This window comes from Manacus candei, unplaced genomic scaffold (assembly GCF_025592945.1).
Source record: "Manacus candei isolate 608988 ecotype Guabito, Panama unplaced genomic scaffold, ASM2559294v1 h1tg000081l, whole genome shotgun sequence".
In the NCBI taxonomy this organism is placed as follows: domain Eukaryota; kingdom Metazoa; phylum Chordata; class Aves; order Passeriformes; family Pipridae; genus Manacus; species Manacus candei.
In genome coordinates, this window is record NW_026138129.1 from 5,968,078 (window position 1) to 5,993,080 (window position 25,003).

The window sequence follows — 25,003 nt, forward strand, 5'->3', positions numbered from 1 at the left end:
TTTTTGTTCATATCTGAATGTCCCTTCAGGCCTGGTCCTGGCAGAACTGTCCTAGGCTGGCCCTGAGGAAGCTTCATGCCCAGAGGCAAAGGACAGGCAGCCCCTCTGGCCCTGATTCTCTCCTTGAATGACCTGCAGGGAAAGGGGGCACCAGTAAACCCCTGGACTGGATCCTCCATAATGAACATAACTCATGGATAAACACACAGGCAAATGACTAGCTGTGTGACAGTAAAAAAAGAGCAGATATTGACACAGGGAGAAGACACTCCTGAGGCAGCATTTACTGCAAACCCTTCTCTGAACGAGCAATAGTTAAATGTTTGTCCTTGCTTCTTTCTTTCAAAAGTAGGGCAAATATCTATAGAGTTCCCAGTGGGGAGGTAATCTAACTTTAACTTTCATACAGTCAAGTAAAACACCCGAGACCTGTGTTAGGGATGCAAGCAGGTCGTCTGAATTATGATTATTCAATCTGGTATTATTTTAATCTGGCATGCCTCTCATGTGCTTCATTTAGGTTCATCTTGACCTGAAAACTGCAATCTCAATGCCTTTATGCCTTTATCCTTACAGGTGATTTATCTTGTTGCGGTATCTTTTTTTTTTCCTTTTTTTTTTCCCCCTCACTATAAATATTTATTTTAATAGCGAAACCCTGCCCTTGAGGCAGATCGGCACATTTCACTGTCTCGGGTCTCCCGAGCGTGATCTGGGTCCCCTTCGAGCAGGAGCCTCTTGGTTTAACTCTTGCTCTTGCTAATTGAGGCAAGAAGATAATGAATTAAGAGCCGCGGGAGGTGAGATCCAATACCCCCTCTGCATCCGCAGCGTGCTCCAGGTGATGCTTCCTTACTCGTTTACAAGACAATAGCCGACGAAATTAAGGAGGGGGAGAAAATGACTGATCCTTCTGTATGAGATAATGGATGAGCCCGGGATGACCTGTTTTTTTCCTTGCGGTAGAGCGGTGCTGAAGACAGAGGGCACCCGCGCCCAGCCCACAGCCGTCGCCCCGCCGCCAGCGCGCCAGCTCGGGGCGGCCGGAGAGCCGCCAATGCCCGCTCCTAGCAGGCAGGGAGCCACTGCCTCACCCGGCCAGGTACGTCTCAGGGGTGACCCTCCAAACGGACCGGGGGCTCAGCCGAGGGGCTGCCTGTGCGGCAGGCGGGGCAGGCGAGAGGCACCGGGGAGCCGGGCTGCGGGGCTGCCCGTGGAAGCCGGCTTCAGGCGGCTCTGCCTGTCTGCGGGTGCGGACACACAGCCAGGACGGCGGCTCCCCTCGGAGCATCGCCTTCCTCGGGACCATCTCCAGCCTCCCGCGCCTGCCGCCGGCCCCGGCACTCCTGCCGTGAGCCGGGGAGGGACGGGGAGAGGCGGCCAGCCCGTGGCGGTGCGTGCCGCGGCGGGTCGCCGCGTCTCGGGGGGTGTGTGCGAGCCAGTGTGCGTGTGAGCGAGTGTGCGTGTGAGCGAGTGTGTGTGCGGGTGGGCATGCGGGGACACCGCGGCGGCAGCACAGGGCGGGGGGGCAGAAGTTTTGGGGAACCGCCATGCGGTGCTGGCGGGCGGCCGAGCCAGCGGTGGCGGGACCGGGACAGCGGGACACTGGGACATCGGAGCACTGAGACAGCGGGGTGCCAGGACTTCGGGACAAGGGGCCAGCGGGGCGGGAGACGTCGGGACAGGAAGACAGCGGGACAGGGGCCCAGTGGGGCCGGAGCCCACGGTCCCGCAGCTGCCCCAGGTGCCGGGCTCTGTCCCGGGTGCTGACGGCTCGTCGTGCAACAGGGACATGGCCCGACCGCGCTCCCTGCTCTCGGGCGGCGACGGTGGCATCCTCCCTCCCCGTCACGGCATTTCGAGCCACCAAGCCCTGCCGCCGGGCTCGCCGCCGCTCCCTGCCCCAAGCCTGTCTGCACGGCAGGCGTGCCCGTAAGGCACATCAGGACTTTGCTCGCAGTTGCCTTAGTAACAAAAATGAATTTTCACCTGCTTTCATGTGTGTCCCTGGCTGAACTACAGTTTTGCCCCCTGCACATGGAAAAGTTAATCTAAACTGTAAAGTGGTTCCTTTCTTCCTCCCTTCACTGACCTTTAAACGACATTTCCCGTGGCTGGCAGAGCAGTCTGTTAGCTTTCTCTTTTTACCCACATTATGTATTAAGAAAGGAAATTTCTAAATTGAGAAAGATGCCTTCAGGTAGTCAGAAAGAGAAGGGAGAAGAGCTTGCCACCCCGCTTTTAGGGGTAGGGCCGCTGGGGCTGGACTGGGGCTCTTCCCCAAAGAACTGCCTACCTCCTGAAACTTTCAAAACTTCCCGGGGGCGGAGGGTGGGGAATGTGTGCTTTCTGGAGGTGCAGGAAGTAGCCTCCTTTTCTTGAAAAGCAGATGCAAAAAGAATTGTAGAAACTCAACATATGTGAGTATGCACGATCTTATATCAAGGCCAATAAATACATATTTTAATCTTTCTTGAAACTTCCTTTTCAGAGGCTTACCGAAGCAAATTGCCCTGGGTGTTTGTGAAAGTGGTCATCTCAAACTGTGAGGGATTGCTTTGTCGAGCTCTGGTTTGACATAGATTTCCCAGTTAGCCCATTTTATCCCTTATTTCTATGCCACCAGGTTAAAAATCACTAGGACGACAGCTGTCTTGGCACCTTCGAGAGTGATACTGTGAGGCTTCGCTGTGATGGTATTTGGAGCAACTTGGGCATCGCTGGGGAGAAGCAGATGCCATTTCCTACATGTCCTTAAAACATGTGCAGGCAAGAGGAGCCCATGAAATTCGTAACCTGGGTCTGGATGACATCGTGCAACAAAATGTTTGGCGTGCTGCTGGTCTTTTTCCCTGCTCTGCTCCTGGAGATGGACGTGCTGCCCAGGAGTGCTGGGAGGAAGGTGCTTCTCTCTGCGGCCTCCTCACAGAGGTCGGTGGCTCGGATGGACGGCGATGTCATCATCGGGGCCCTCTTCTCTGTCCATCATCAGCCGCCGGCTGAGAAAGTGCCCGAGAGGAAGTGCGGGGAAATCCGAGAGCAATACGGCATCCAGAGAGTCGAAGCCATGTTTCACACTTTGGATAAAATTAACGCCGACCCTGTCCTGCTACCTAACATCACCCTGGGCAGCGAGATCCGAGACTCCTGCTGGCACTCCTCCGTAGCCCTGGAGCAGAGCATCGAGTTCATACGAGACTCCCTCATCTCCATCAGGGACGACAAGGACGGAGGCACCCGCTGCATTTCCGAGTCGCAGCCCCAGCCTCAGACCAGAGTGAAAAAGCCCATCGCGGGGGTCATTGGCCCAGGCTCCAGCTCAGTTGCTATCCAGGTCCAAAATCTGCTCCAGCTCTTCGACATCCCCCAGATTGCTTACTCCGCCACCAGCATCGACCTGAGCGACAAAACGCTGTACAAGTACTTCCTCAGGGTGGTCCCCTCCGACACGCTGCAAGCCAGGGCCATGCTTGACATCGTCAAGCGTTACAACTGGACCTACGTCTCCGCCGTCCACACGGAAGGTGGGTATGGGGCAGCCCCTCCCCGCCCCGGGCCGGCCCTAGGGCGCTGCGCCCTCCGCGGCGGCTCCGCAAGGACGCGCCGGGGATGGGTCACTCCCCGGGACCCCACGAGGGGAGGCTCCTCCCCGACACAGCGCCGGGCGCTGCCACCCGCGGAGACCGTGAGGGGAACGGGGAGAAGTGTGTGGGTGCGGGGGTGCAGTCCGGCGACGCAGGAAAGCCCGCAAGAGATCGGGCATCTCCCCGGCGGTTCCGTCCCCGTCCCCTACTCGATTCACACAGAGTGGTTCGCGTGTTTCTAAATAAAAGTTAACAGATGTGAGCAGCTGGATCTGGGGCGGACAGCCGCGGCGGGACCGGGGGCTGTTCCTGGGGCTGGTGAGTCTGTGGGGCTGACCCGTTCGGCCGCTACCATCGCGGCAATTTTGGCAAAACGGAGTCAGGGCTCAGCAGGGACTCCTGGACTAGCTGCTGGCTTTGCTGCGTGGAACTGATTTCCTGGGACTGCTAACACTGAAGGGAGAAACCTGAAATCCCTCCGCAGTCCAGGCAGCCCCTGCAAAATCAGGACCCGTGGGAAAAGGCGGGCAGTCTGTCAGGAAGTCCGGGCAAGAATGTTTACGTGCGGGTTGAGCAATAGTAAAAAATATTGCTCTGTACAATATATTCATAGTCAACAGGTTTTCTTGATTTTAAATATCAAAAGAAAAATCTCGATTGTCAAGGTATTTTAAAAAGGAGCTGTTGGTGTATAGCCAGGCTAGGTGGACCAACATAAATTGCAGAAGAAATTGCATTTGATAGAAAAGGAACTCTTGTGATATATTATCATGATATTTTTGTGGTCCAGTTGTGGCCCTCAAAACGGGATCTTTAAGTATACAAAATTGCAAACTTGACCACATTATTGCCGTAGCTTTGCAACTATTCTCTTTATCTGAGTGTATCTCTTGTATGGATTTGATTTATGATTCCCTCTGGTTACTGAGCTGACTCCACACCTTTCATTCTCACAGAGATGACTAAGTGAAAAGAGATAGGAAAATATATTGTGATGAATAAATAAAAGAATCTCCAGGAAGAGTTGCATATTTACAACATTCAAAGGGGAATTGGATTGATCTGAAGACGTAAACCAGAAAGTGCTGCAGTTCGAGGGGGGATGGGGGAGAAGAGCTGAAGCAATGACCTGACATTTGGAGTTCATTTATGCCCTGTTCAGAGGAGAAAACAAACCGTTAGCAAGAGTCGGAAATGAGCTATCAAGATCCTCTATCGTTGACAGATGGGATTAGATCTTGTGGATGACAAATAAACATGAAATGGGTAAATTCTTGGTTGATGTAAATAGCCATTTCTCCCTTCAAGGCACTTCGGGAAGCTATGCTGTGCCTGAGGAGCTGCCTCAAGGGACCGGCTCCCTCTCTCTCCCACTCTCCTTAAAATTTGTGGGCTTTACCTCTTCTGGAAAAGACAACACCTTCTGAAGGTTCATTTTAAAAAAAGATTATTATAAGTAGCAATTTCAATCATTGCTTCTGAGAAATTTTAATGAGATCCCTATTTTTATGAATGTTACTGACTGATGAAAAATAGTTGTTGCAAGATATTTTTAGACTTTGAAGTGATACTTTTGAAAATAGGCATAGCCCACAAGCTAACACTCTCCTTTTAGGAAAGGTCACAAGGATTTTGCAAATAATGAAACTTAGATTAATATTTGCTATTATTATTATTAATCTGTATCTTCCATTCCTTTGTTGTTAGAGTCAAGCTACAACTTTCACTGGAAATATGTAGCAAACTTCAACTTCTGCTTTTCTTTCCAGACAGACAAGTTATTAACCCCCAACCAAATGCTGTTGGGTAGATTCCAAAGTCTTTTTTTTTTTTTCTATTTAAAGTGAGATTAGTATTCATGAAAGTCAGTGTAAATTGTTACATTTCTGTTGTTTCAAATCCCATACATTCACTGTGAGAGATCTGCTTGCTGGTTTGTTAAAGGTGAGATCATTCTTTGCAGACAACACAAAGCTACTTTGAATAATAGTCTCTGTGAAGAGGAATTGCTCCATCCATGCTATGTTTGGAAATACAGGGATAAAGTGTAGTCAGAAACATTCCTCCTCCACAATTACTCATAGGCCTCTACACTGTCTTTATAGTGGGCTGCAAAATGTGCTGGGAGGAATTCTAGGGTGTCACGAGTTGAAGAAACTCTTCAGTGGGGACTGTGAGAAAGGGGAATGTTTCTAGGAAATGCGTAGGTTAACACTGTGGAGAAAAGTTAATTCTTTTGCCCTCTGGATACTCCAGATCCAATCTGGTCCCCTCTCCAGAGCAACAAAGCTGCTTAGTTCCCACCCAACCTCTGGTTCTCATGGGGATGGACAGTGCTCGGTTCTTGTAAGGCCCAGCCACAAGGGGATGCAATGAGACCACTGAGCTGACTGACTGCCTCTGTCGGCGAGCCATGGTCCTCAGTCCTCACTGACCCGGAGCAGGGTCAGGGAAACAGCCCAGAGAGATGAGCTCTTTCCCAGGCCGAACCATCCAACTCCTTGTTTACCCTTTCTCTACTCCTATAGTCTAGCTGAAGTTATTTGAATGCCCAGAACAATACCAGTGTACACAATTACAGCTTTAATTATAATCAGAAATAAATACCACACAATTTTTGAGCCATGTTAACATGAAACCTATACATGCCATGATGATGGACATGAAGAAGTCACCCATGTAGGATGATGTCTTTAAGTAGGCATTTGACATGAAGATTTATTCTTCATGTGCTAATAATCATTAATAATTCATTAATTAGTAGTGGTGACTTTTAACTACATTCAGTCTTTATACTCTAGTACATGAAGTTGCATAAAGATGTACCAGACCTGTTGGGGCTTTTTGTGCAGTAGTTTCTTTATTAAGAAGTATAAACACTACACTTGGGTAAAAACTTCTGAGTTAGTGAATAAAATCTGAAAAAGGCCCACATTGCTCCTTTTAGATTAAAATTGACACATACAACTCCACATGAAAGAACAAAGAAAGGGAGTTTACTAAGTTTGATTATTTTATTATGTATCTCAGTTGTGCACAGTTGCCCATTATGAGACTGAATTTCTTCCAGAGTGAGCAGCAGTCATTAAGTGATGTAAGAAATCTGTGCATCTGCCAGTGGAAGGCTGTTGACTGTATAGTAGCTGCAAGGCGTTTTCGAGGCTATTATATTTTAAGTTTTCTTCAAAGTTAATTCAGTGTTGGAGTTCTTGGTGTGTCTACATCTCGGCTCTTAGGCTTGGGAGTCATTCTTATCTTGAAATACACTTAAATGGATACTTAACTCTGAACCAAAGCTTCCTGTGGAAATCAAAGGCATCAAAAAGCGTGTGTGCTAAATTGGACACAATCCTGATCATGATAAGGGAAAGAGGAGCTACACTTGCTAAGGGTTACTTTTCAAGTGAGATATTCTGGTCTTCATCAAAATAACCTCAGAGTCAGGGATTATTCTCAGTGTAACCAGGCAGCCATTGGTTACTTGGTAACTCTGAAGAATTACAGGGAACACTTTTTTTCTTGCCTGGAGAAGAGCCCTTGGGCTGCCTCAGGAACATGGCAAGAGATAGTGGGCACCACCGCTGTGCTGCTTTCATGCTGAAGGTGCAGAAGTTAATAGGGTTGCCACCAGAAAATGCAGAACGGTTGTGAGATTACTGTCTGTTACACTGACTTCCAAAACCCAAAAGACACCTGCACCCCGGCTAGTGATCAACAAGAAGTCTGCACCAAATCCCTCATGTTTAGATGTTCCCCTTATGCATGGAGCCTGAGAGAGATAATGGTGTAAGAAGTCTTTTTGTCATCTTCTGAGTACGTCTTCTGAGTGATGTACTTACAAGTGCTGAATAAGCAAATAGAAGTACTTAGTGCCTGTGTCTGGCTTTTCATTTAAACCATTATATGTCAGTTAGCCTTATAAAATGTATGTGAGATTTTTGATTCTGTGAAAACAAAATCTAAACCTGCAGAATAGATGTTTGAGTGCTCTTTACAATTTATGGACCATGCTTACACTTCAGTGTACAAATACTTCAATATAAATGAAATTTCCCTTCCAACAGATTATCCTGCAGACTTTGCAGAAGCAACTATGGAAATTGAATAATTAAATTAATTGCACCAAATTTGGATTGTTTAGAAATTAATTAGAGAACAGTGAGATGTTTCTGGTCTTGATAAAATTTTCTCAGATTTGTGTTGCCAGGCTGTTTCTTTTTCTTGAGTGTAAGGTTTAAAATGAACTATGATGAAGCAGATGGCACAACTTTCAGATGAAAGTAGATGGTAAGTACATTATCTTCACAATGATTTTTGATAACCTGACTGCTGCACACTGTCTATTGTAGTAAGGTACAGGAAACTCATAAACATGGTTATATATGTTGGAAAGAGGATGGAAGGGAGCGAGTCTTGCACTTTATCAAAATTTCACTGGAAGTAAATTCATTCAGTAGAACCCACTGAAGCAACTTTAGACATTCTAGAAGATAATACCTCTGTTTAGGGTATGTGGGGCTATATTCATCAAAGAGCTCAAAGGAATAATTTCCATACAATAGTGTTTAATTTCTCACAAGGTATTTCTAACTGTATTCTATTATTAATTCTATGGTGTCACTCAATGATTAATTCTTTTTGATAAAATTATTGTCAGACAACAAAGAACAGGAATTCCAGCTCCGTTTGAAATTTCAAAGTGTACAGTATTTCTATAGGTACCAACAATTACCAAAATGCTCTTAAAGTTTAACCTGATGAAGTGGTATGAATTGTGCTGAGATGTGTGTTCACAAGTGCATATTTTTATCTGTTTTTTCTGCATTTTACTAGTTTCACTAACCATCTTCGGAGGCTTTGTGACATGAAAAAAAAAAGGAACGGTATATATCCCAAGGGGAACAGAAATTAGTTTCAAAACAAGTGAAAACTAGAATATTCCCTTCAGTGGATGCATAAATTGTATTAATTAGAAGGTGCCGGAAGAATCATTTACATAGATTGACATTGACAAAATTATTTCTGGTGACAAACACTGTAGAGACCAAAAGAAATTCCTGCTTGAAAATACATTGTTTCTCAGTACCCCTAAATTCACAAAGACTGTAGTTTTTCAGCTACAGCTGTGTGAGTTAAATAATCTCAAAAGACTCATCGAACTCCTGTGCCTGCCTTCTCAGCAATACTGCTGGAGTTGATATTTATCAGTCAGCATCATGGGTTCATTTGTGCTTTACTTCTATTTTTTTCAGCATTATGCTCTTGCTCTCAGATTTTTACGCCCCAAAATTCTACTTAAGTCCTGTAAGTTTCTTTTAAGAATATTAAACAAACCTGACTTTCTCAAAAAGCTGTGTGAAAATGCCTCTAATGTATTCCTTTGAACATATGGTTCATAACATGATGGTGCTTGCAGTGAGGTTTCTCAGATAGAAAACAAAGAGCTATATGGAGTAAAATCATATAACTAGAAATTGTGTCACCAATTGAGAAAGATGTTTCAGGGGTCTGATGCATCAGTGAGCTAGTAACTGTAGAGGGAGACCAGAAGCATTGCACCTGCCACATGCAGCCCAGAAAAATATTGATCAAAGTCATTACTACTTTGCTGACCCATGCGAAACGAAGTGGGAATTTCAATGTGTCTTCATGTGTGTCTGCAGAATAAGCCGCTGTCACAGAGGGCAGTAATTAACAGCAATGCTGGCAGCCTGAACTGGAGGGTCAGGAACTGATTGGACATGAGCTACAATTGCATTGCATCTGAAGAAACTGTCCCTTCCCCTGTGGATAGCTAAGGGATGCTAAGGGATATCATCAGAGATGGTTGGAGCAAGGTGTGCAAGGGACAAATGCCATCCAGTGGGTAACCAGCTCAGGTTTGCTGGTGAATTTTTCAGACGATATCTTTTCTTAAACACTAATATTGCTATTATTACTAATAATGTGCATCTTAAAGAACAATTTCTAGGTCTGATTTTCCAGTGCAAAGTTGGTTGTTCAGAGGAGTGGCAGGAGTCTTGTGATCCTTGAAGCCACTGTAGCCATTACTGTCTGTTGGGCTGTGGTCCCAGTTCCCGTCCAGTCCAAAGGAGTGCCCACAAGCAGCTATTCGTGGGCCCTAGAGTACCATAGAGTCACTGAAGTCAACTGTCAGTCTTAGTTCTTTGCCAGGGAAGAAACACTTAGAGGAAAAGGTCCATTTGTTAAAATCTCGTCCCAATTAGAATAGCTCACAACGTAGATAAATGGTATGTAAGAAATATCTTGATCATTGTTTTGTACTTCTAATTCCAATATGAAATGTGGGCAAACAGCAATATTCAGTCTTCAGGATAGGGGTACACCATGGTTAAACTCACTTGCGAAATAACGATTTCAGTATTAGCCTCAGAGCTTTCCTGATAAACTTCCAGTAGTCCATTACCTTTTTAGCTACCACCATGCATTGAATGGCTGTCATCAGAAAATACATGAAAATTACCACAAAACTTCTGCTTAAATGGTAAGGTTTTTTTCTGACATCGTTACACACAGGGTTTTCCTCCACTGTTATACTTTTAATTTATTGACATAGAATTTATTTTCTACACTTTGACTTCTATCCATTAGCCAATTAGTAATCTAGGACCTTCTGTTATATCCCATATTACCTCTATTTCTGTCAGAGCTTTTAACAAGGACCCTCATCAAAAGCTTTCTTAAATTCTAAGTACTCTATAGTGATTGTATCATTCATATAGTTACCTGTTCAAACACAGAAGTCTAATTAGCTTCTGAGGTATGTATTTTCTCAGAAAAGATATTTTTGTTTTTCCTTGATATGGCATATTTATTTATTTGTGTCTTACTACTGTTTTGTTATTGTTCCTACCAGTTAGCTTTGTGCAGGAATATCCAAAGTCTGCAGAAGTATCATGTCTGTTCTTCACTGGATTACCTGCTATGCCTCTGTACTCTGCCTCTGTACTCTCTATAAATTCAGTTAAAAATGAAAACTGATATGTGAAAATATAAAATTACTTTTTTGCACTTTATGGCTTGTTTTAGTACAAAGGACATTTTACCTGGTGCATGCCACAACAGAAAATTAGCTGGTATTGCCAATTTGTTAAATTCCACCTTATAGATTTGTTTTAAAATACATTGTACTGATACTCTGAGACAATGGTTCAGTTCTATCCAACATAAGGAATGACCTTCGTATGAGAACCTTCACAGGCTGTGCAGACTGAGAGAATTAATTTAACTTTTTTGTTGTGGTTTTATCTTCCCTGAGTGCTCTTTTTATATAATTGGTTATCACTGAATATCAGGCAAGTTTCCCATTTCTTGAATATTTGAAGAGTGGTGGGTTATTAGATTCTATGCCTTTATGTCTCAGAATTGTTTCATATTGTTTTATTGTGGTTTTATATTTCAATTGTCAAGGTATGCTCTGTTCTCTTTCCCTCATTAGAACACAACTTGTATTTTTTGAAGTATTCATTTTATTTTTATTTATTTTACTTTTTAAAAAAAATGTTAATAGCATTAGGAAATTTACATTTCTACTTTATCGTGCCAGCTTTTTTGATCCTTTTGGAACTTTGGCTCTCAGACTCATGTATTTCTGCTTAGTCTCCATGTGATTTGTTAGTGTTTCACTCTTTTGGCTGCACCTTTTAATGTCCTTGAAATTAACTTTCTCATTTTTATATAATTTATTTTACTTTAAATTAAATATTACTCTTAGTGTTTTTTTTATTTCACATGAAACTTTTTTCTATCCAAGTATCACTAAAGTACAGTCACAATTAAAGACTACTTTTTGGATAGTTAGATCTTAACACTGTATATGGCTCGAGACTAAATCAAGTGTTCCTTCTTTTGTAAGTTTAACAAGCAAATAAGTAACACATATGAAAAAGAAATCAATACATAATTTTTAAGATTTCCCTTAATTTTCCATTATCTAACCTATAGTCTGCTGTACAACATACAGAACCAGGCTGTGTAAATAGCATTTTGTGACACGTGGGGTGCCTTTTAATGAAAAGTACCGTGCATCACAAGATGTCCTTTCCTCTTGTGCTGAGCCATTGCCTAGGTGGCTTATGTCTATCAAAAAACAGTGAGACAGATATTTCACTTTACTGAAAAGTCATAGTGTTTGTTATGAAGTGCCATGGTCATTTATTCGAATTTTCGTTCATAATCTCTCTTGAATATTTTATAAAAAAATAATTTCTTAAAGGATATTTGAATTATGCTAGCAGCCATCAATGATTTATAGGTCCCTTCGAAATTTGATAGTGATGTTCTAAGGGTAGGCGTTTGGCAGTTCTCGTAGACAAAACAGAGAAATTCATGTCCCATGCTGGTGCAGTGGGCAAGTATAGCTGTAAGGCTCTTGATCCAATGCTCACTGAAGTTAGTTGGTGGTCCAGTGGATCCTGAATGGGGCTCAGCATGGCTATCATATGTTGTCTTTTCAGGTTATGGAGCTGACATTCTTCTGTAAGCTGTAAAAATCCACAGGAGTTGTGAATGCCACAGCTAGGTGTATCTCATAGTTGAAAGTAGTGTGAAAGTCTCTGAGAGCAAACTGTGTTTTTGTTGGATTTGCATAGATATTAGAGGATGTTCAGATACATAATTTTTTTTTCCAACTAGAAGAAGGCTGAATGTAGTTCTTCTCATACAAGTTCCCTACTGAATTTAACACTTGTTTTTCTTTGAGAATAGTTTGAGAAGCAAACCTTCATTTTCTAAAATGCAGTCAGTTTTTTGACCAGCAACTTTCATCCTTATTCATTTGTGGGTACAGATGGATTTGCTCAAGGTAGTAATTTCTCAAACATTTATTTAAACAAACTTCATCCTGGCAAACTGCAATAAGAACCAGGCATGTATATTGCTGAAGTGACAGCTATTTGAAATCTGAATAAGTGTTCATAAATACTTACTTAAAATGTCTGACCAGGTTACACTGAACATTGGATGTCTTTTTCTATGTGGAATAGAATATAAAAGATAAATTTGTAATTAATTTTCAGGAAGTGAGAAAATCTTTCAAGCTTATTTATATAAGCCTTTCTTACCCACCTGGTTTTGTGAAGAGGCTTTAGCAAATGGAAATTGGACATGTAGAAGTTCGTACTGGGTATTGGAAATTAGTGATACTTCTAATGAGAATGTATTTCTCTGACTGCAAGGTCCACAAGCGTAAATCTCAGTCTCTTACCAACCAGCAAATATGTGAAACTGAATATTGATAGTACTGCTAACTAATCGGTATTATGAGCACTGGAAAACTGTGCAATGATTTGAGAGCCTGGAGAGTAAAAATACACTTCTATTGAACTTTCAGAATGGGTTTTAGTAGTGGGTCAAAAACACTCCTTAGGAGGATGCCATTATTTGCCAGGCCATATTTCCCTGGAAGGATAATCTCATTCAGGATCAGATTACAAACTACAGCTCTCAGCTATATGAAGCAAAGTGCTGAGCTATGACAGTTACTCCACTGGAACAAAGATGTACAAGATTTTAAGAAGAGTGAATGTTCCAGGCAGCAGCCCTGGCAGCAGCCCTGGCAGCCTGGGTATCACTTTGTCCTTTCTTGTTCCCTTCTACCCTCAAGGCACTACAATTGTGGTCCTCAGGTGTCCCTGCATTCCCTTTTAAATAAGCTTAGCCTTCCTCTTTCAGGTGGAACATTCTTTGTTCCCTGTCAGGTTTGACCAGGACACCAATATCTGGCAGCTCAGTCTGGACATACCAAGTGACACGGTGGCAGTGTCAGGCACTCAGAGCCAGAATTCCTTCTCCTTTCCACACAGTGCCAACCGGAAAGTGATTTTGCAACAATAACAGGAAGGTTTTCCAGAATTTCCTTATGGATTTGTCACTGACCTCAGAAAGAGATGAACAATACTCTACTAAACACGTGACCCTAACCATGCCTTGCTGTTGTCCTACAATGTTGGCATCCTGCAAAGGGCAGGATAAGGGTATAGGAAAAGTAGCACGGGGACAGTAATGTGCAAAACTGATGTTGTGAAGTTGAATGAGGCAATGAATATTGATATCAATTTATTATGAAACAGCCAAAAACGGAGAGTCCTGAGTTATGTAAAAGACAAATGAGCTATGCCAGACAGCTCTGACTACCAAGACAGCAATCCCCAGAAAAATAATAAGACGGTGATTCAGACTTCAGCTGACAAAAAATTGTAATTAAGTTAAAACCAATCAGTATGACTCTATGAAAAATAGGTCTTCTCAAACAAGCCTGATTTTATTCCTTGAGGAAAATGCAAACTTGATAGCTACAGATAACAGTTCAGATGAAATATCTTAGATTTCTCTTATGGCACTGAATTAATATTACAGAATATTTGTATTACAAATGGACTGTCCAATGTCAGAAAAACAGATGTCCCATAGATTTAAAATCAGTACACTGATCTCAGCAAGTAAAGTTTGACCATCAAATAAGATTATGCACAGAGCTTGACAAAGGGTCTAATGCGTCACTGTGTTTATCAATGACATAAAAGCATAATTGCTGACAAGAGATGCAGATTTGTGAAATTGGGAGAAAAGGGGAGATTCAGATCTCCTGGTAAGCTAGGCACAGTCTAAGAAAATACATACCAATACAGTCAAATATCAACCACAAATACAAGAATAAAGCACATGTGCAACTTACATATTGTGTGTGAAGATTGTGTTGTGAGAATTGTGTCCCTGAAAGAAGTCCTAAATACGCTGTATGGTTATAGATGAACTGCATCAAAAATCCCAACCCAAAATACAAAAAGCTAATGTCAGCCTTGAGAGACTGGAAACTTCACCTCAATCTAAGGATTATTAGTATTAAGTTTGCTGTTCTTTGTTCGATTCTGATTCAACATTTAAAAAATAATATTAAAATCTTGAACAGAGATAGGGATAAAACTCTAAATGATTTGAGGTCTGAAAAAGGTGCCCGTTAGCAGGAATCTAAACCTGCTTAATCTATCTTTTTCAAAAAGAGATACAGCTTGATTTATCAAAAAATATCAAAAAAATCCATTTCCTTCAAGGAAACAAAGACACTGGGAACTACAGGGTTCTGTATCCTAATGGTTAAATGCACAACAAGCACTGATTGCTGGTAAACCAACAAATTCCAATTAGAAAAAAGACAAACATTTTTACTTGTGACAGTGATTAACCACTGGGACAAATGACTGAGGAAAGCGACATGTTTTCAGACTTTTGATGTTGTCTAATCAAAATCAGCTGCAGATGTTCCAGTTTTATTTGAAGTGAATCTCACTGGACACAGCACAGTGGAATCTGGAGTGGATAGAACTATACCAGTGTCAGATAGCAAGAGCTGTCATTAAATCTTGGGTTTTTTATGGATAGTTTTGATTATGTAAGGAGGCAAGAAAAATGTTTAATTGAAAGAGTAGCTTAATATTATTGTACTTGTTCAGCTGTCCAGGAACATCCAAAGTATCCTGTGGTGTGGATACTGATTGTACAGGAAGAGAAACTCAGGACAGAATAATCCCCTCAGTCAAATTCAGCCCCCTGTTTCAGTTTACATGCAGTATTTTAAGTCAGTATTTGTCCTCTCACCAGCAGATGATGCCTGTAATGCATTTTACCCTTAGATTGCAGAGCCCGTTATTTCCTACTGGTTTTGTTTGCTTTTCAGTTTCATGCGAATTTTATACTGCATCTTGTGACATAGATGTTGGCCCCTGTGACTGAAGAAAACAGCAAATTTTCTAAAAGGATGTTGTGACATTTTCTAGTGGTCTCCTTAATTAGAATACCACTTTGTACCTAAAATGATTTAATTTATGTGACAACCCATGCAAAATAAATAAATAAATAAACATTATGGAAGAAAAGAAGCTGATAGCTAGGTTAAATAAAATTTTTTCCCAGGAATTTTTCTAGAAATTAATTCAGTGGTGAATTTTGGAGTATCTGTTTTAATTTTAACAGAGAAAATATGAACATCAGTATTTTCTGGTTGTTTCAGAAACCAACCAGCATGTTATAATTGTATTCCTTCATGCAATGAATATCTTAATGTCCTTTTACAAGGCAATTTAGAATATAGCCATGTTTGAAAACTCATTGTCCTTGTCACACTTGCTTGTGACTTTTCTACTGAGTCAAAACATATGTGAAATAATGCATTACACTTTTATCATAGCTGTGTTGTTGTCTATGAAGTGTGAAGCAGAAATGTGCTGGTACCACAAATACACAAAGTCACATCGCTGCTTTTTATAGTACGTATCCTGAGAACACATGGATAATAAAATTCTCTTCGAAATTCCAGTAATAGATCTCTATTAAGAACCATGATTTAGCTTTAATGAAGTCAATAGGAGCTGTTGTCTGAAATTTAGCCATATGTCTGACTCTGTGGGATGATCTTGTAAGGTGCAGAATACTCTTGCTTGGTCCCAAAAAGCATGTGAACATTAGCTTAACTTTAAGCACTTGAATTATGGAGGTCAAGAACTAGCCACACACTTAGACAGTACAGTTTCTGGAGATAGTTCGCACCACAGCAGTGCCCAGTGCCTTGCAAGATAAGGCATGATGTGCTTATCTCACAATAAAGACAGGCTTTCTACTGATAAGGCAGACATTTATGAACCTTGTAAAGGTCTGTGTAGTGGGTTAGGCTAGGGGGAAGCTAAAGAGCCTTAGAACTGTAGATATCAAGGGATTATGAAAATTGATGAGTGGGTTAAACAAAGACAGGTTGCAGCCCACTGGAAAAAAAGGGCAGAAGTTTGGATGTGGTACTTTAAAATGACAGGTAAAAGTTGTCAGTCTCTTTCTTAAATTAACTGGAGTGCTGAAATACCTGATTAGCTTGGCTTTCTAATTTGTAATTATTTTCTAATTTTAAGAGTAGAAGGTAAAGGTAAGTTGACAGTTAACTGATTGTTGAAACTTCATTGTATTTCTCTGTGTAAGAATTAGGATTTATTTTAAAGTATTTTATTTGTTTTGCTTTAATTACTCATTTGCTCTACTGGTATGTATGCTCTTTACACTATGGTAAATGTCACCTGGATTTTTTTCCTCTCTCTTTTATAATGAATAATTTTAGAGTGCTGATTTTTATGTGCTTTAATTTACAAGCTCAGACAGCTCTTTTATCATAATACATGCAGGAAAATAACAATCAATGCAGAAAAAGAAAGCAACTATTTCTGTGTCTCCATCACACAAAGACTTCTGATGTAAAGGGCTACTGGCTTTTTGGTGTTTCCAGCCTCCTTATACTAGTACAAACTAATTCTGAAGGATGCTATCTTAAATTTTCTAGCCTATAACAAATGCTAGCTTAAAATTCAGAATACACAATATTTTCTGAAACAGAAATTAAAAAAATGATTATAGATCATATTTAGAATAAACACTATGTGTGCTTCACTTCTTGGTAGCCAGAGCATGCAGGTGGCTGGGAACTGTCATGAAACAGAATTGGGCTGCCTTGTTTTGGGGAGAAATTTGAATTTTCATTCATTGAAACAAAAAGATTTTTATAAAATCATTTGCTTTCACTGAATTAACACTTTCCAAAGAGAGAAATATCCTATAGGAATCTTCTAACTGGGTCTGTCTCTGATTCCAGATCTCATCACCCCATACCGTAATGATCACAGCCTGTACCTTTCTGTACATAGACTCCGACTCTTTCCTACAATCCCTTCCCCCATGCCTATATCTCAGAATCTAGATTTATACTTGGAAGAGTTTCTGTTGGCTATTCATTGTTTTCAGAAGGTAGTGCTTTCTGGAAAAGCACACATGTATTGCCAAATCACTTCAGTAGTGTTCTTTTCATGTATTTAACATAATCCACTGCATTTTGGTAATTTGAACAACTAAGTGTAAGCAACTCTGAACCATACAGAATTGGTGATCCTGCCCTCAGTCACTGAGAAGTGCATTTTCTTCAGATTAAAAAAAATTAAATGTCTGAGCTGACCAGCAAGCTTAGTTTTCAGACAGGCAAAGAATTTGAAAAAGGCTTTGTAGTCATTGCAATTAGATCATAATTGGCCTTTTAGTATTCTAGGTTTTAATGTAAGAATAAAATTCACTTCCAACCTGATTCCACTGATGTCCATTGAATATTTGCCACTGATTTCTCTAGGAAGAAGTTTTGGTTATAATTATTACACAATTTCAGTGCAAATGTACATGTATATGAGGAGCAAAATGTACATGTATATGAGGAAAGAGGCTTATAAAACTGGTAACCTGAGGAAAAGCCTGTACATCTTATTAATAGATTAATATTTCTTCAGTTTGCCTTATTTTTATGTAGAAGGATTTCAGGGATATATTCTAAAAATGTAAAAATTTTGTAGAGAATTACTTCATGGTAATGCATATTTGAATCTTAGTCTCAAGGAAACTTGGCTTTATGCTGTTAGTATCTTTGTGGTGACAAGGACCATTGTTACTTAGAATAAAGGGAAAAGGATATTCTCCATACTGTAATCAGGAGCAGCAATAGGCAAAAGTACACATCTTAAAGAACCAGATGTGTACAAGAAGTACAGGTGTTTTCCCCTTGATTTCTGCAACTTTGATTTTTTTCAGAGCATTTAAGTTCTGTATGTAGCAAGAAGTTCTGCTCCTCTGCTAATTAGGAGTAGAGAAGAGGGATCCAAATATGTGTCAGAGTTAAATGAAGGAAACAAACCAAAACATTTTAACTTAATCCTAACTCATTTTAAAATGGGGATTGACTGCACCTCAACTGTAGAGATAGGCGATTCATTCATGTGTTTATTATGGAAAAGTGCTTTAGACAACTGAAAGGAAATTATTTCAACATTAAAAATATTTTGTCTTGGGGTACTCTTACTATGAGCCAAGGAGGGACACATGGTAGTGGTTCTTATTTTACATGGTATCACCGATCACACTAACTGAAGAGATAGATTCTGGATCAACTTTTCCTCTGAGAAAATGAGAATACATTTTTTTAAAAAGAACTGTCAAATATTGAACTGCTGTATTTTGAAAGAACTTTTTATATGTTTGTTGTGGCCAAACACCCACACAGCTACTTGCTCACTCCTCCCCACTCTACACCAATGGAACCAGGAGAGAAAAAAGGAAGAAAAGCAAATCCAAATTAGCTGCAAATCCAAGGCACAGCCCCATACAGGCTGCTATTAAAAAAGTTCACTCCAATGCAGCCAGATCCAGTAGAGTCCAGCTCAGGAAACACTGTATTCAGTGACCAAGTCACTCTCCTGTGTGTGTGTAAGATGTATTTTCTTACCCTCTCCTGTTGAAATTGCTGCTGTAATGCCCACTTCTCTGATAAGTGCTCCAAACGCTGATCTGCTTGATTTGAACTTTTATGTCTGCAGAGGCCTCATTGAGTTTGTAACATCATACTGAGGCTTTCACAACTAATACCTTAGAGATAGCACCATTAGCATTTCAAACTGCAGCCAGTCAAGGACTTGGAAGTGTAAAATTACTTAGTCTAGATTTATAGCCTAGAGCATTCTAATGGACAGTTCCTAGGTGGCACGCTTTGTGCTTAAGTAGCCTGAGTATCTATGGGACTGACTGTGCTGACAAGATATAAGAACTTGTTACAGATAAATGAAATTTCATACCATTTTGAAAGTTTATCCATTTTTTAAGATATTCCCAAGCGTTGTAGAAGCCGTGGTGTCATGAGAACTTCATTTGTTTTGAAATAGGAGTTATATTTTAGGAATACAGAGTAGAGACAGAAGTCCAGTTTTAGTGCCACTTGAGCAGAAGTTTCTCAAGACACAGTCCAACTCAAAATCACGTGATTCTTCAAGCATCTCCACAGCATTACCTTCAGTACTTATCCATCATAATTACCAAGTCAGTAATTGCAACCCATGATGGATTCCAAGATCCCATATGTGCAGCATTTTTACTTCCTGAGAGTTTAAATTTGTGTGTGTGTTTAACTGCATTTTTTGTTGTCTGTGTCAAGTTTACTGATTTACCTAGATCAGGATGCACTAGTAACTTGTCTCCCAAACTTTTGTTCATTTACAAATGTTATCGGTAATGCTTTTGTATTTTTTTTTTTCAGGTCACTGATTAATGTTAACTAGTAAAATCTAAGAACAGATCCTTGTGGGAGACAATAAAGAGACACCCATTAAATTAGTGTTCCTTTACTACAAGTATATGTTGAAGCCTACCAACCAGACTTTAATCTATTTTATGTATGCAACACAGATTCTTATAATTCCAGGTTCATAGTTAAAATGTCATGTGAAATGAAGGTAGATGTCCTTTGGAAATCTAGCTGTACTGCATTGATATTATTACTTTTTATAACCAAGCTTGTAAATCCAATGATAAAAGATGTTTTGGATAATTGGAAAGTTCTAATTTCCACATACACATAATGATTGACAACTCTTACATTGTCCCACTCTCTTAATTTTTTTCCTACACAAGTACCATGTCAGCTCCTGAGTTGTTTTGTCCAAAATGGATGTCAGGCTGACAGACCTGCAATTACTCAGGTTAACTCACTTATCCTTTTCAAGTATTGCACAATACTGCTTTTGTTGCAGTCCTCTGGTACTTTTCAACTTCTAACAGCTACTGGAAACAGTTTCTAGTAGTTCAGAGAGCTTGCCAGCAACTTCAGAAGTTATCTGAACACATCCATTTAAAAATGCCTGCCTTTTAGAGCTGCCACTTGATTTCCTTCTGAGTTGGGAAGGGAAATTACCATTCATCGTTACCACCACCACCACCTCCATCATCTTCTGGTATGTATACATTGTCTGTCTCTTTCCCTAAATACAGAAAATAAAAGCTTACTAAATGCCTCTTTCTATTCTGCAGAATACCTTCTAGCACTGACCCATCATCATTATCCTTTATTGTTGTCCTTTTCTTTCTTTCTTTTGTTCTTTACTTTTCTTAAGTTCCCAGCTTCTAAAGTTTCTCTGTTGAACCTTTTGGACTCCCATACCACTGACTGTAGCCAAATGACATAATTACATTTTTTTTCTGTGAGAGGAAGGCCAGTTCGGATCCAAGCAAGGAAAGTGACTGGGATGTCTTACTGGGAGAGGCAGAGGAAGGCAGAGCTCTGCTGCCCAGTTTGTCTGTGCTTACTCTGGAAGGCAGGGACAGTTTGTGTCATTAAGGGCAAGAGATGACACATGAGGTGCTGCTGTGGGAGTGACAGATCTCAAGAGCAGCAGTCAGGGCCACTTGACTCCACATCTCAAGATCTGCCAGGAGCGACCAACCTGCTACTCCAGAGCTTTCACCCAGCCCTGTATCCCAGGACCCCTCCTCCCATCTACTCCTGCTTTTGGCAAACTTTGCATCAGCTCCAGCTACAGAGCTCCATGTATAGCAGATGAATGGTGGTTCTGCGTGTGCAGAAGATGGCAAATCTCTGATGGTGTTACTGAGAAAGGTTGCCCAGTCAACGTTTGGGCCACTTGAGTCATTGTTGTTGCTTTTAGTGGTGCCTACAGTTGGGTTTTGCATTGAAGAAAGACATATTTTGTTTCTCAAGGATGGCAAACACAGCAGTTGTTTCAGGGGAACTGTCTATTCGCAGGGTAGAGTTAAGACATACCTCAACTCTGTGAGAAAATAAAGAAAAGTGGTCATTTGTGATTAAAAAAGAAATCTCATAGCAACCCATTGGTAAGAGACAAAGGGTTCATTCCTCTCTTGCTGTATATAAACACATGAACATACAGAAGTGCTTCAGATGTTTTTCACTGACATACTGTTTTGTGTTCATTAATCTCTTGTAATATAGATAACCACTCAAAATAAAATATTATTTAGGAGGGAAGAAAAAAAAAAACAACTAATCCACTCAAATTGAGTTGTCAAGACAAAAATAACTTGTGGAGATCTCAAGAAATGTTAAAAATCCAGAAAGATTTCTGCCTTTTCATTTCTTCAGATTTGTTAGATTACAGTGCAGGCAGCACGTCAGAAGAGCAGCAGTGCTTGAGAGAGAGCATTTATCAAGTGCTAACAAGAGGATGAAGGAAAATTGAAATGCCATTACAGCCTTATTCTTCGTTAAAAGTGAAGTACTATATTTTCCACTAATTCATTTCGACAGATGATATTTTGACAGAGCTGACATCTATAACAAAATGTGACTAAAGTGGATGCAATTCAGGAAGTGATGTTTCATTTTTTTCCCCTAGCGTTATGATATCAGTGTAAAAGATAACTCAGATTTGGATTTCTTTTTTCTAGAATCCATTTATCTTTGATCATCAATACTTTTTGTTAGAGGCAGACATCTATTTAAAAAATAGCAAACCCATTCATTAGCTTCATAGATTGTAAGTAAAATGAAGTAATTAATCTGATTAATATTGCCAAGGAAAACTGTTGCATCTAACCTCTATTCCCAGGCAATTTGTGAGGTGATATTTTAAAGCACAACCTTGCTAACAGCCTTTTCTGTCTCAGTTTGGATTTTTTCATTGATAATGCAAGCATTTTATTAGAACTGTTGATGAGATTTAACAGAAGATTAAGTTTTGGAAGGGAGGTGGAGCAGGGAACTCTTGCAAGTTACTTTTCTATAAAGTTTCAGTTATAGCTCTCTTTGGGGTATAGAGTTGAAAGCAAGGCTGGCAGTTAGTGTTCCAACAAGATGTTGCAGAGGTGTTTCAGATGTAACTATTACTCACAACTGTTTGCTAGTTATTAAGATAGACTCTAATCTGGGGCTGAGAAGTGCCAAGCAAAACTCATCACAACAGGATTTTAGTCCAGATAAAGGCCCTGCTGTCCCTGAGCTTTTCTTTAGATGTTATGATGAGGCTTTTCTAATGCTCATTGAGTGAAAGTGATTACATCAACCACAAATACTTTTAGTAAGCAGAACAGGGCATAAAGCCACAAAGCCACTGTACTAATGAAGAGGTCAATGAATGCTTACACGAAGAGATGTGATTCTCCCCAGGCAGCTGTAATAGCAGTGCACCACCAAACTTTGGCCCCTGTGCCACTGAGAACCCAGTTACTCAGTTGTCTTTCTGAGTGTTTTTTTTTGGCCACAACTGAATGATGAAAAAATCAGACACAGTTTATTTGGCTGCAGGCTGCTATGGGATAGATTATGTCAGGAAGTTCCTATATGTTAATTCAGTAAAAAAGTTTGCCTGCTTTTCCCTTTTTTAATAATTACAGTAATAATGTGTCAGACAATGTATTAAAAGTAGTATCTTTAAATATTATCTTTAAATAAGAAGTTAAATGTACCTCTATTAGAGTCTAGCGATTTACATTTTTTATCAGATCCTGTTTTGTTTCCTCTCTAATCTCTTAGTTTGTTTTTAGCATGTCTTATTGGTTTGATATGCCCGCTTTGTCGGCTAAGGAAGATGCAATAAGACAGTCTGGAAATAATGTCATTCTATATTGTAAGAATTCTCAGAGGCATTGTATAAGCCTACAACCCACAATTTTTTCATCAATCATTCACTTGAGCCTCTGTTTTTGAAAAATAAAATCAATAGATATTCAGTCTAGATAATTTCAGACTTTTTTTAAAGGGCACCATGTTTGGTTTTAGGTTAATAAGAGCTTGAAATTTCTCAGAAAGTACTGACTTAAGATTAGGGCAGGCAAACTATTTAGCTAAAAATGGAAATCCTAAAGCAAAAATACTATACTAATAGTCATCAGCCAGAATAAAGCCTTTTCACAGAATCACAGAATATTCTGAGTTGGAAGAGACCCACAAGGTTCGAGTCCAACTCTTAAGTGAATAGCCTGTACAAGGGTCAAAAATAGAATATAATTATGTATCTTTCATGTCAGCTGACCTTTAGCAGACTTCAAAAGCTTCTTGCAGAGTGATTTGTCTTTTCTGATTCTTTGGTCATCTTGCCTTGGCACTTTCACTCCCTAACAAAATGTACCTGATGGTCCGCCAGAGTTCAATAATGATTTCTGGGGTTTTTATACTGCTTTTAGATTTTCCCAGTCTGTACACTGAAGTTTTTTTTTAAATTAATCTCAGAAGAGATAATGAATTTATCTCTTAGGTTCCCAAAAATCTAGGAGCGTCCATTGTCAGATATGCATTTGTGCTTTTAAACTTGGCCCCACTGTACTGCTGTATCTATTCTGGTAATACAGTCCTCTTGCATCTATACAGACAACAGGCACCAAAGAATACAAAGAGGAATGCTGGAACCAAGAAAGAAAAAAGTTAGAAGACAAGTATTGCTGATATATATTAAAATCTCCAAATGTACACAGTTTTAATCCCTTGGTCTTTCGCTGCATCGAGTTGGAATGGCATTTTTAAAACTGTCAAAAATTTAGGCCCTAAGTCCCTCTTCTGTTTTTGCACTTGTATATGCATTAACCCCAGATTCAATCAGTGAAATCTGCATCCTCAATATGAAGTAGGTTTTTGCTCTCGCTCTGTCATTTAGCATGCTTTCCAACAGCTTATAAATAGTCTAGTTACCAAAGCTGAAAATTGACGTCTGCCTAAAGCATCTCCTTCTCATAGTATGTTAATATGCATAACCATATGCTTTTCTGATTATATTAAAACCTGTACAGATGTATATGATAAGATTGTAGTTCCTTTGAAAATACCATAGCAATGTGGGATATGTTTTTAAGGATAAAGCTAATCTTAGACACAAAATGTCATACACATTAAATACAACACCTAATTGTTGTTATGTAGGAAGGAGGACAGCAGAAAAATCTAACAAATGTACTATAAGTTCCTACAAATTCTGGCCACAATTCTGAGGTTCTTTGTTGCCAATGATTTTTCAGGAATGAGCTTGCTCACAGTTGGGCCATTAATTCCTGTCATCAGACTAGCACTTCAAGAGCAGCCTTCTGTATTTGTACTCACCCTCCCAGATGCATCAAAACCGCATTCACAGCCCTCCTCCTCTGGTAAGGGACTGCAGTGACAGTGGCAGAGAGGCCATCGCATTAACAAATAGAGTCAGTCCAAACTATCTTTGGTGGGCATCTTTTGCTCAATGTCCATATGGGACCTACAGCTTGGAATGAGTTGCTTTTTATTGCTCATTGAAGTTGTGTATATTGCATACATGAGGGAGTTTCTTATCTCTTTATTCCTCTGAGTAAGCATCCTAGAGGGGTTTAAACTGAATCTATAAAGGAAACAGCCTGAAATCTCTGACAACAGTTTGTGTATGATTTCATTTACCACTAGCAGTGTTTTCTCCCTCCCCTCCCCATTGATGTTTTATCTGTGCAATCAGGAAGCCTTGAGCTGAATCCTGATTACACCAGAGGAAATGAACGGTGGATAATTTCAATATTACCATCTGAGGCTCAAAGAGTTTCAAAGGAGAGAGAAAAAAATTTAAATAAAA

General features: G+C 40.3%; 1 protein-coding gene across 5 annotated transcripts in view; it reads left to right on the top strand.

Annotated features, from left to right (window-relative positions):
- Window positions 1–893: 893 nt before the first annotated feature.
- GRM1 (glutamate metabotropic receptor 1) overlaps window positions 894–25,003 on the top strand; it is a 178,298-nt gene continuing 154,188 nt past the window's right edge. For all 5 annotated transcript variants that reach the window (XM_051811294.1, XM_051811295.1, XM_051811296.1 and 2 more), the window contains exons 1-2: window positions 894–1,102; window positions 2,627–3,524. In XM_051811294.1, the coding sequence (XP_051667254.1) occupies window positions 2,762–3,524 (763 nt within the window). In that variant the 5' untranslated portion in view covers window positions 894–1,102; window positions 2,627–2,761. The remainder of the gene's footprint in view (window positions 1,103–2,626; window positions 3,525–25,003) is intronic.